General features: G+C 39.7%; 1 protein-coding gene across 2 annotated transcripts in view; it reads left to right on the top strand.

The window, feature by feature from the left end:
- Nucleotides 1-12,814, top strand: part of nphp4 (nephronophthisis 4) — a 228,977-nt gene that overhangs the window by 62,115 nt on the left and 154,048 nt on the right. For both annotated transcript variants that reach the window (XM_049581243.1, XM_049581242.1), the window contains one exon: nucleotides 12,597-12,781. In XM_049581243.1, the coding sequence (XP_049437200.1) occupies nucleotides 12,597-12,781 (185 nt within the window). The remainder of the gene's footprint in view (nucleotides 1-12,596; nucleotides 12,782-12,814) is intronic.

Genomic DNA, 12,814 nt, shown 5'->3' with positions numbered 1-12,814 from the left:
CTCGGGTTTGAGTAACTTTGATTAAAACAAAACAAAAAAAAAAAAACACACAAAACTATATATTTGTGACCTATTATTAAAGATTTATGTCTTCAGTAGGAACAAATTGGCTGGAGCTGAGTGATACAGGGCAGGAAGGCCAAGAGTATTGGTTTTGGTGTGTGTCCTGTTGGTGTTCAGGGTTGGACTGTACCAGCATGAGGGGTTTCTTTCCGAGTGGAACCAATAGTGCGCTCATGGTGGTGGAATATGTGCAGTGGATGAAAGTGGCATGAGTTATACTATGCTTAGGGACAAGTGGTATGAGAAGGGAAATAGGAAGGCAGCAGTATGTGTGTGTGTTTGACTTAATATTTTTGGTTGTGAATTATGGGAGTGTTTCAGCAGTAGGGCAACAGTGATTTATCAGTGGAAGCGCTGTGCCAGTTAAAATCTGTTAAGGAGTAGGGGAGTGGGAGGATGAGAGCGGCATGCTAATGATGCTGCCACTGTTTCTTGCCATGGATGACTCACCCTCAATATGGGGGAGCTAACATCCACTGTGTGGGTAGCAACACATACACACACACACATACAAACACACACAAACATGCATGTCTTGACATAGATGCAGATGTGTAGGTCAGTGTCCTGACTGCTGTGTTATCAATGGGTTAAAACATGGAAAGTGATGTTAACAGCCAACTTGCATCTTCTCCATGACTACCGTGTGTGAGAGGCATTTTCTTTTGTTTGCTGGTTTTCAAAGGTAAGAGAAAGATTGCCAGAGTTGTGTAACTCACTTGGTAATTGGCTTATACAAAACTCATGTGGGACATACATAATTTCATCTGCTTTCTCTTTCTCACACTCTCTTGCTCTCTCTCTCTCACACACACACACACACACAGACACACACACCCCTTGAGATGACAGTTGCCATCTGTAGAGTTATTATTACCTTTTACAACAGCCTACACATTGATTTCACAAAGTACTGACACAAAAACTTACTGACGAATAGCTGACGGCTTCTGATGGTGCCATGCATAAATATAATCTACTTTGCAAAAGCTATGAAGCACCAAAGCTAGGCCTTGGTGGTTTTAGCTTTTGTTATAGCCTTTTATAGCTTTTAATACAACATTAACCTCAACACATTATTTTGTTTCTCTGTTTTTTGAAGACCACAAAGACCAGCAATTCTTGTGCAGTCAGAATCCATGACAACCATTGTCTCTGTTTGTACGCTGACCTGTGACAAATGTATGAAAGTCTGAGTCTTGCAGTTTAAACCTTCTTTTTTCCACAATGCATAATTGGCTTCATCTTCGTGTGCTCCAGTGTGGTAGGTGAGGAAATACTAATAATTCATTAAAAAAAACAAACATTTTTCCCCCTCACTACCTCCATTTTTTCTAATAAACCCAGTAATACAAAAGCATTGAAGTCATAAACTTTGTCTCAAAGTGGACTTGCACACTAAGGAAACATGACCTAAATTACTATAAAGCATTGTTATTACACCAAATAAGCAATTATTTAATGTCCTCATAGAGAATTATGAGGCAGCTGCCTCCGCCAAATTTCGTCCTACCTCCAGCTCTTGACAAAGCACTGATAGGGGTCATAATGGAAAACACTGTTTTCTAGCAGGCATTGCACTTCAAGCATTCTGCCATTTGTAACTGCAATTATGGCTTTAAGACGATTTGGTGGAGCTATCGTAATCAGCTGCACTGGCAAAGGCACCGCCAAAACTGCCAAAGAGGAAGAAAAAAGCCACTGCAGAAAATTGCAGATGAACATTTATTATCCATATATATCAATATACACAATATATCCATATATACATTATATACAACTGAATTGATTGAATTTGCATTAATTGTTGTGATTGCAAAAGCTGACTGCGGTCTGACCATTGAAGGAAAACAGAGTGAAATAAATTGTAACTGTATGACAGAACAAAACACAGAGTAACAAAGTGACATATCTTATGTTTGAGGATCAAGCAGAACACAAAGTTTTCTACACTGGATTTTCTTATAGTTTTAGCTTTTATCTTAGATCTCAGTTTCCCAAGCATTCATAAGTGTGCAGCTGTGTAGAATTGCATTAGACACACGCAAAACACACTTATGAAATATACAGTGCATTAGGGCTGGGTGATATGGAGAAAATCTAATATCAAATGCAATATTTTTGACCAAATACCTCCATGTCTATGTTGTGACTATATTGTAGGGTTGACTATCGGTGCTTTCACAAGATACTTACACAATGAGATTTTTAAAAAATAATCATCAGTTATGTGGACATAATGACTAAGAGGGTAAAGTTATATAATTTTAATAACAATCTGGTATGTTCAGAAAATTACATAACTTTACTGTAATAGACAGTTTAAAACCAGGAAAAGACAACACTTACAATATTATGATATCCAAAATCAAAGATGATATCTTGTCTTAAATCACAATATTGCTAAATTGCCCCACCTTACATTGCCCTCTATGTACTGTTCGTCAGTGTGTTTGTGTTTGCGTGAACTCCCACACAAATAAACAGCAATATAAGGCAAACAGATAATCAAATATAATGTGATATAATGTGGGTAATCAGAAATGAGAGGGAACGTTATTAATTATATTGTCAAGTTGAAGCATCAAAGGAGTTTGAAAAGATGTAATTATTGTATGAGTCATAGAATCATTTGGCTTTTTTTTTTTTTAACTTATTATATATTTCAGCTGAACTCTGCTTTGGCATCTTGGTCATCACTGCTCTTTCACATGAAAATGAAGACATTTTCCTCTGAGAGAGACGATGATGACACATAATAGCTGTGCTATTGAATTTGTTTAGACTCCAATCTTCTATGAGTTCATTTTCTATCCTTTAAAGAATTGGTAGAGCATCTATTAGGTTTCAATAGAGAGCTTTTGGCTGTGCCTTAAATCGCTTCCTTACTGGTTACATCATAAACACTCAATAGTTTACTTTATAGAAAGTGGTAAATTGAGAGCTTGCAGTCTTTGATCCAACAAAATCAAAGTCATTTTTCTTCATCACTGACAAGTGTAGTGCTGCATGAGGCATTGTATTGTGGGATTTTTAGAGACAGTCAAATAAAATGGTGGGGATACATATAATGTACTGTAGTAAATGGTGAGGGATTTTGTACACAGTCTTAAGGCCCTGTCACACCAATCCGACAGTCGGTTGTCAGTCAATGTTGGGCTGTCGGTGAGGGTCTGTTGTCTTAATTCCTCATCAGCCCCGCAGCTTTTTTTTTTTATGATTCAGCATGTTGAATTGGCGTTGGCGGAGCCAGTTGGGGAATGAAATCATTCTGATTGGCAGTTCAGCTCAGTGCACGAGAGGAGAAACAGAAGTGAGGAAAGTAAACAAAGAGGTTAAGTCAAGAGTCAGTAAGACCAAAACAAACTTGTTCCATAAGGTAAGATTGTTTTTCTTAAGCCACTGAGCTCTTTTGCAGAAACGTTTTGTGATGGTTTGTGTTATTGGTCACCGGCGCATGGTAAATATACTTTGTTCTTTCAACACTGAATTGTGTTGTTAATGTGCTAACTAGCATTAAGATGGTCTTCCTGTTTACCTTTTTGAATGACAAATACATTCTACCACCATCTGCTGGTGTGGAGAGTTATATCTTTGCACGTAGCATGCATGTGCTGGATGGATGTCAGCTGTAGTCTTTGCATTGTGTTCTTGTTCAACTCTCTTGTTGAGACACGGCGATGTCAGGCGATGCAGCAGGGGACCTTTGTTACTGCTAGTTCTCTGAAGTCAGCTTGGTGTTTCTGGGCCTGTAGGGTGTCAGTGTGTACACTCTAACAGAAGTGCTTGTTGAATGGTAGAATAACTTCAGAAATACCCTAAAGCCCTTTTTCTCCCCCGTTTCCACTGTGAAAAGTTGTGCATGGTACCAAAGGAACTGTTTTGTAGTATCCCTATTTTTGGTACCACTTCTGTTGGGGTACCTAGCACACAGATCTGGTACTAAAAGGTGGAGCTGTGAACACTACAGTCCGTTGATTGGTCAATAGTGGACGGTCACTCTGCTCAGGGCTGAGCTGTGGCTGGTTTTGAGCCAGAAACCACTGTTCATACTGTGGAGAGTTTTATACATTAGTAAACTGTAACTATAAAATGAAAGGATGAATTGCTGCCTCTTGCAGCGACTTTTAAGGTGGTACGTTAACTTGTTATGTTACTCAATGCATGAGTTGATATATATGATATATGACATACACTTTTAGTAATGGGTGGATCTTCAAGTGTTTATATACCGGTATATTAATTTCGACTGGATTATGTGAACGGCATATATTCTAACCCTCACTCTGAGAGAAAAAAAGCGCCACAGAGCACCGTTCCTGTGAGCTCCGGCAACACTAAACCCCCAAGCTTGCCTGAGCAGGACTAAACGCACAAACCTACTATTTTTAAATATCCCATGGAGAGAGTCTCTCACTGTTGCCTGTGTTGTTTTGTTCTGAAAATGTTGGTGTGCAGCCTAGTGCTGTGGACGATAAATGAGGTGCAGACTTCCATCTGTGTTACTTGTAATGAGGAAATACATTGAGTGCTGGACGTAGCACAGAGTGACAACAGCCCCACCAATGTAGAAGGGTACTGATTGTGGTGGAAACACTAGGGTCTAGGTAACATGTCTGAAGGGTACTTTTGGTTCCAAAGGGACCACACCAAAAGTGTTTGGTGGAAACGGGGCTTAGTACACACCAATATCCAATCAAGCATTTCAGGCACTATCGATGGCATTTCCAATACTTGCACTGGTATTGGAAAAACTCAAGTAATCAGGGCATCTTACTCAAGCCCTCTTTCATAGTTCTTTGAATGACTATTTCTGTCATTTTCTGTGTTTACAAGCAAGTGCAGCACTATGAATGAGACTGTTGAAAAGTGTGGCATTATCTCTGTATCTAAAACATTTTTAAAGTGTGTGCAAACTAGTTCTCTGAGAACTAGGGTCCTCTGGCAGTCTACATGCTGACAACAATCATCAGTTGGGCTGCGACAATTTTTATTGATTAAAATTTAGTCTGTAAAATGTTAGGAAATACTGAAAAATGCCCATTTCAATTTCTCCAGAATCCAAGGTGACGTCTTCAAATGTTCATCTTTGTTTGACCAACAGGCCAAAACCCCAAAATATTGTAACTCATCTCTGTTCAATGATGCACTATGGCTTCAGATGTGAATGTCATCCAATATATGACTGCTAGCAGGTAACAGGTTTTAGAGGCCCATATAAGGACTTCTCACTCTGTTATTGATCAGTGCTGCTAAGCCCTGTCATGACCATTTATGTAGTCCCTTCTCGGTGATTACAGGGTCAAGACCCATTTTCTGCCTTGAGCTTCTTATGTCCCAGTTGGAGCTATTAAAGAGAGCTTGCTCTCTCACTTCATATCCTGCCCTTTGAGCACAAAAGAAATAACCTTCAGAAACTAATTTATCCTCCTCTGAAAATCTACACTCATTTTCCTCAAACTCGCACAATGAGGCAGCTGCCGCCTGATCTCCATTTCTCTTCCAACTGCTATTATTTCTAAATTCGCTCTAAATGACTTTCCTTCTTTTTCAGTAGTTCCATTTTATTCAAATGACAGTGTCCCCAACTAAATCAATTTTGCTTACTAATATGTCATCCTCACCCCTATGTCTCCCCTGCCTTTCCCAGCAGTTGGACCGGTAAATTGAATCTAAAAGAATCTTTGTTGTTAATAAACGGTGATAATATTCAAGTGAGGAAATAATCTTCCACCGCTGTACTTCAGAGGTTTTTTTGTCATTTTATTTTGGATTGAAATTCAGATGAGTTAGAAAAAAACACACCCTCCAACAGAAAAAAGGCAAAACTGTGTCTGAGTTAATACCATTCATGCGGGCTGGAATCAAATACAGACCTCTTCAGCAAACATTATGCACTACAATCCTCCACAGAAATGTATTGCCTGTATTTTCTGTAGGGTTTTTTCTTTCCAAGATAAGATATGTTTTTCCACCAGAGTTATCTTTGACTTGCTGGCGAGCACTTTATCCCCAACACAGATTTCAAAGGAATATAGTCATTTTTCCTAGAGATTGCAGACACATTAGAAATGTGGGGTTTTTTGCAGTTTAAGAAGCATTTCTGTTGAGCCCTCAAGGCCATATTGGTATAAAATCGGCTTTGGCTTGCTCTTGATGCACTGCAGACTAACAGCCATGCGAGAAACCATCACAGATAATAGTGATGCACTGGTGTCCAAACATTTTCTCTCACTTCATTGTTTTTCAGCAGGAAATGGATGGTTAAGCAGAATGTTTAGTTTCCCTTTTACAACGCACAAGGGTGACTCGTCTAATTGTGAGACAAAAAAACCTCCACCAGCTCTTCCCTTACAAGGCACTGCTTTTGTTTACTCTGTTAACAAAGCTCTAAAACAAACTGCCTCCAAAAGCATGCAAATTAGTCTCATTCTGCCTCCCCCGTCCTTTTCCTTTAATGATACACACAGCATCTATAGGCATGTTAGCTCTGAACAACGTCCGCTCTTTGTAACCCAGGTGTCGAGTGTAACTTAAGATTGCGGAAGGGACCATGCTGATCGGTTACAGTGCTGCTGCCTGATTTAGCAACTCTGGAAGTAAGATCTGGGGGAACTATCACAAATGTGACATAAAAGCAGGAAACAACAAGCTTATATGTGTGTGAGAGAAGAGAAAGACACACCCACGTGGCACCGGTGCGCTCATCACTCAGAAAAGTCCCTCTTCTGTGACTCTGGAAATGGAGTATAATTTAACTTGGGGGCCATTTCATTGTTCCCTTTAAGCTTCTTAGCTCTAAAATATTCATATTTCAGGCGAGGGAGGAAGAAATCTGTGACGGCAGCAGACAGAGGCGAGCGGGAGAAGAAAGAGGATAGCGAGCAAGGGAGGTAGAGAGAGAGAGAGAGAGAAACTGACGGAGTGAGAAAAAAGAGCAATGAAATAAATGAAAGAGAAACTCTGAGGAGGGGAGGGAGGAGAGGGATGCGGAGAACAGAAAGCAGCACTTTAACTGATGTTCTCTTATAAACAACTTTCTCTCTGTCTTTCTTTTTTCTCACTGTGAAACACTTCACGGCAGACCTGTCCAACAAAAGACAAAGCTATTTCTCTGTCATCTCCCCCAGTACTGGCTGCAGTGGAGGAAGACGGCAAGAGTACAACATAATCATAATTATGATCTGGATGTTGCTGAAAGCAATTATTTACAGATATCTTGTCATACTTTTTTCTGCTTGCTGCCACCTGTGAAAAAGTGTAGTTTTTGGCAGATAGGTCACTTCAAATACAATGTAATGTTTTGCTTAGAAAACTCTATACATAGCTAATTTATATCGGCTGTATGAATCAATGTTTGTAAAGTAAAATAGGGTTTTTTTCAGCCTGGAGAAAATCTCAGTCCACGATCCTTGGTGTAAAATAAAGACAAGCATTGTGCATATATACTAATAAATAGAAACTGAATACAATAAGGGTAAAAGTAGGAAAAAATATTCCTAAATAACTACGTAAAACTGTGCAGACAGTGCATTTATGTCACTATGTTACACACGTTACAGATTACAAGCACAGAAATGTAAACCCCATGTGAACTGTATGAAGGGGTGCATCACGATGCAAATAAAAAAAATAATAAAAAAAAGAATAGACACAGTGAGTTGATTTTAAGATATATATTATGGGAATCATCCCATTGTGGCCTGGTTCCAGACCTACATTTCTGATTTTTTCCATTAACTCAAATACGTCTGGTGCTTTTCTTGGTGACTGTTTCCTTGGTTGAAGAAACATGTGAGCCAATCAGAGCTTTGTAGGTGGAATTAAGGGTGGGGATTCGTCCATGCTAGAGCCAGAATCCATTCAAAACAAAAATGCGACAATCGTAGATGAGATCGACACAGCTGTACAGATTCTTGCAAGTGGAATTATGGAAATAACCCAATCAGTTGTTTGTCATTGATACAAAATAGTAGTCCTAAATTGCACTGTGAGTCTGCCGATGGCCAATTTAGAGCTTCTCAGCTAAAGACAACCTGCATCAAAATTCTGTCTTCGTCAGAAATTGAAGACCAAATCCTCACAACATGATTGTTTGAGAGCTGTTTTTGAATACTGCATGAGTTGTCAAACTGAAAACAAAGTAAAAAACAAAAAACAAAGCAGCAAATTATTTCAACAATTGTCTTCCAAAAAATAAAAGAAAGCATACTACATGATTTGAACATCTAATTTTTTAAGAAAAAACCCCCACAAAATTATGTGAAATACAAGAGGCTTTTCCTTTTGGTCCGGCACTCCATTGAATCAGTGAGCTTTAGTACCGCATTTCAAAGGACTATCCATTTAGAGGTGGTGAGAATTTAATGTTTTGTGTTTTAAATGTCTTGCCTTTTATTTTATTTTCTGTTGGCTTTGCTGACAGACAGTGATGTGGACCTGTGGAAACATAGTGCCCACTGCCCACCTTCCAGTCTCCATTGATTAGCTAACATTAGCCTTTGCTGCTCTGCATTACACACCAGCTAAGTTAGATGGGAGCTGGCTGGCGCCGTCCCTCAGTTGCCATTACAAATTAACGCCATCCCAGTAGCAGGATGGCATTTTTGCGTAAACATTAGGGCCATCTCTCATGTAGCCTAAAGAGTAATCGGCTACAATTTCTGCCGCAAAACCCTTTTAGCATCGTTTACACTGTCAGCACCCCTAGCTGTACTGATACTGCTAACAGTGCTAACAGAGCTAATAGCTAATATTAGCTAATATTAGCTGAGCTAGTATTCTCTGTGGTTAACCAATTAACAGTTAAACATTGTTGACCCTGATTTCTATGGTTGATCTTAAACACTCGGCAAGTCAGCAGCATTACAGGTAAGAGGGAAAATATGTATGTTTTTGGGGTGAACTGTCCCTATAATGTTAATTTATCTATTTAAAGATCTCTTTTATAAGAGAGACCTGAGAATAAACTCCATGTATACACCATCTCTAGAGAATTTTGTAACATAAAGCAGTGAGATTAGAATATGTATGTGTAAACATCTTTGGGTCTATTTTCAACGCACCGACTTCAAGACAGATATAGTTTCATTCTTTCCCTTTTCACTTGGAACACCTAACCTTAACTGTATAGCGTACATCCAGGGATTTGATGTATCATTTTCTCTGGTAATTAGTAATTATTCTGCTTGTTACAGTGCATATACTGTGCATGCGGTTGAGTCTAGGATTGAAATGTGTGATGTGCGGTCCTCTGTGAGGGAACATCTTCGTCTTGGCACTCAGTCGGCAAGCGTTAATTGAATGGAGCCTTAGCCTATGTGATCCAGCTGGAAGACAGTTATGTAACACTCCCAAAGCAAAATGAGAGCTGACATGATTCAAAACAAACTATACATAGAACATTGCATTAGTGAGTCACCACGTCCTCTTATAGGTAAATAAAAAGTGAACTTTCACAAAACTCACCATTGTGGACCTATAGAAGGCCTTAGGAGTGTAGCTTATCACATCCATTTTTCTTGAACCTTTATCGCTTCTGTTCTTGAGTTGCCAGAATTTTACTAATGTGTAGACATTTTTAAGATGAAACAGAAGGGAAGGATTCACTTAAGGTTACAATGAGAATCCTAATCTTTCATCCTCATCACGGAAGGGAAAACATGATACACTGCTGAGCACATACCAACAGGTGATTGTAAGCGACAGAATGAACGATGATAAAAAGAGGAGGGTAGATAGTAAACAGGCAGACAGAGAGAGAGAGAGGGATGAAGTCAGTACTGAGATGTAATATGAGCGGTGCAGCAAGCAGTGCAGTATGTGGGCTGTACAGTAGCCAGGCAGGCTCGGCTGCTGCTCCTGCTGTTGCTGCTTTAAAGGAAAAAAAAAAAAAAAGCTGAATTGATATGCTAATTTGATTGAGAAGCCGTGGGTGGATATGGAGAAGGTTTTAAGCAGCGAGAGGGACAGAAAGAGAGAATGACAAGAAAAGAGAGTGAAAGAAAGGGAGAGTGGGAGTGAGAGATGTGATGGAGAGAGGGAAAAGATTGAAATGAAACAAATGGGAAGGAGTGGGACGAGAGGTGAGCTCAGCGTGGCTCTGCACTTTGGGGTTAGAGAATTTACAGTCAATCACCGAGCAGTTGTCAGTCAGCTGTGTGTTATTAGTGGCAGTAGCTACAGGATGGCACAGTCTCCACCAGTGCCTGTTGACACATTGACTTGTTTTTGAAACATTTGTTATGTAACACATACAGTATAAAACAAAGTAACTGTGGTGTCCACAAAACGTTACATACAATTATTTCATTAAATGATAATTTCATTTTACTAGATTTTACAACTTATTTTTTCTACTTTGATCGATCACTTAATTCACTCTAGTCAAATACTTAAAGGTATACTATGCAGGATTTTCCTAAATAAAAAAAGTATGTATAGACTCATGTAGAAGTAATCAATCATCACTTATGACCCAATAGAAGTGTCATGGTGTATTTATCTGCAGAGGGCCCTGCCATTTTTCTTGTTTTATTAACAGTTTGCTGTAGTAGGGATGTTCCCTTGGCACAGCGCACAGGTGAGGCCAGGACTTTATAAAAAGGTAGCGACTAGGGAGTAGCAGCACACATCCAAGAGAAAGCTATAAAAAATTGCAGACACAGTCCAGAAAAACACAAATACAGCAAGGCGAAACGCCAAGTGGACAAATCTTGTTCCAAAACGAGTAAATCTGGGGTTGGCATTTGCTAGCAGTTTCTGCAAAGTATACCTTTAAGTCACTGCTTGGATAGGGGAACACAGAAACACTTGGGAAGATTAGGGTTGTCAATGGTTAACAGTTAATCATTTAACCGCCAAGAATATTTTTGACTGGTCAGGCATGTCTTTCTGTGGGTTCATTTTATTACTCTTTAGTTTCTGCAGTGTGCACCATGGGGTCTAGTGGGAGCTACCTAGCATTACCGCTCATTAGCATTGCTGTGAAAACACTGTGCCCGCCCTCCGGTCTCCATCCAGGTTGCCCTGCGGAGAAAGTGGCTAAATTTTGAGCTGCAAACCCCCTTTAACATTGTTAACCATGTTATCATTGTTGGCACCATTAGCAGTATCAGCATAGCTAGTGGTGCTGACATAAGTAATAATGCTAAAAGGAGTTGTAGCCCAAAATGAAGCAGCTTACTCAACTGGGTGACCTAAGGGGAGGCTCAAGGGTGACTGCCTTGTTTACACAGCAACGCCGTCGTGGTAGTGGAACCACATTATTTACTGTAACTGCAAATGAGCGGAGCTGCTAGCTAGGTCCCACCTGACCCTGGTGGTGGGCAGTGTAGAGCGGCCAAGGCTGACTAACCAGTGGACATCGGAGGGTGGGCAGTGGGCACTATGTTTCTGCATGTCAACAGGGCTAGCTGGCTGACTGTCAGTAAAGCTAATAGGAAATAAAGGGTAAGATATTTGCATCACAAAACTATAAAATTTCACCACCTCTATGTATAGTGATTTGAAATGCAACGCCAAAGCTTACTGAGTTAGTGGACTGAGTGAATATCCACATATTATTTCCAAGTGCTGTTCAAACAATATGGGTTTGATACTCCTGCAGTGAGATTATCATATTCAGTTTTATATATTTATATAAGTAACATTGTCAGTGACATTTTAAAGTCTCCTTTTCTTCCCCAGACAGAAATGTGTCTGAAAGAATATTTAGTTGATAGGATGTTAAACATCTCCAAAATCTAACTCATCAGTATTGTGGCAAGAAGTACAACAGTGGTGCAGAGACAAATGCGTGACCACTGGCAGCCAGTCCATCAGGGTGCAGAATGACCTGGGGATAGTGTGAAAAGATAATTGGGATAGGCTGTCATTCAGGCCTTGTAATTGTCTCAGAAGAGATCCATAGATATGTCGTTATCCTTAATGTTTGTAACATAATGTGTATTTTAAGATTTCAGTTTAATGTAGAATAGATTATGTTTTCTTCATGGAGTATTTTTTAGATACCCTGCATTCTGGAAGACAAACAGACTAGCAAACAAATATAAAGGATAGAAATTTCATTAAATACACACTTATACTTAATATTTGGTCTACACGATCTAAATTCAACTTCATTATCCTTTGTCATTCTTGCATAATTTTATGACATTTTAAATCTAAACTAATAATCTTCAAGACATTTGGAAATCTTAAGATGTCTGCCTCGTGCTTTAGAAAACACACTACATGTCTGTGTGGCCCATCACGTTCTTCCGCATCAAACCGGAAAAACTATTTATGGACCTGTCTTTGTGCACTAGAGCATTATTATTGTTTTTAAAAAGGAAAGAACGTAATGACAAAGTGGTCAGAAGAAAACTATGAATGTATGTCACAGCTTTAAAATTCTCCTACATTGTAACTAATGGGCCGAGCCCGAATCCACGAAAAACATACCCTGATCAAAAGTACTCAATTGTATGAGGATGTATATCTGGTGTAGTGTCTGTTTTTGTGGTGATTCCAATCTTCTCACTGATTCCCAGAAACAGCCAGGACCAGAGGGTACACTGAGGCCAGTTGTCATCCAGGAGAGGAGGCTCCATGTCGGGGTCCACAATGGCTGGTGTTTCCTGGACAAGCCCCAAGTGGTGGTGCTGGAGCCCCTAGCCTCGGGGGCCAGAGACCGATCAGACAGTACCTCCAAACAGAGCACCCTGGTCAAGGACAGGTGAGCAGAGGAAAGACATGTCTACAGTGGGGC

Source organism: Epinephelus fuscoguttatus, linkage group LG7, assembly GCF_011397635.1.
Source record: "Epinephelus fuscoguttatus linkage group LG7, E.fuscoguttatus.final_Chr_v1".
In the NCBI taxonomy this organism is placed as follows: Eukaryota; Metazoa; Chordata; class Actinopteri; order Perciformes; family Serranidae; genus Epinephelus; species Epinephelus fuscoguttatus.
Note: the sequence above shows the minus strand (reverse complement) of the source record. Positions and strands in the feature narration are given on the sequence as shown.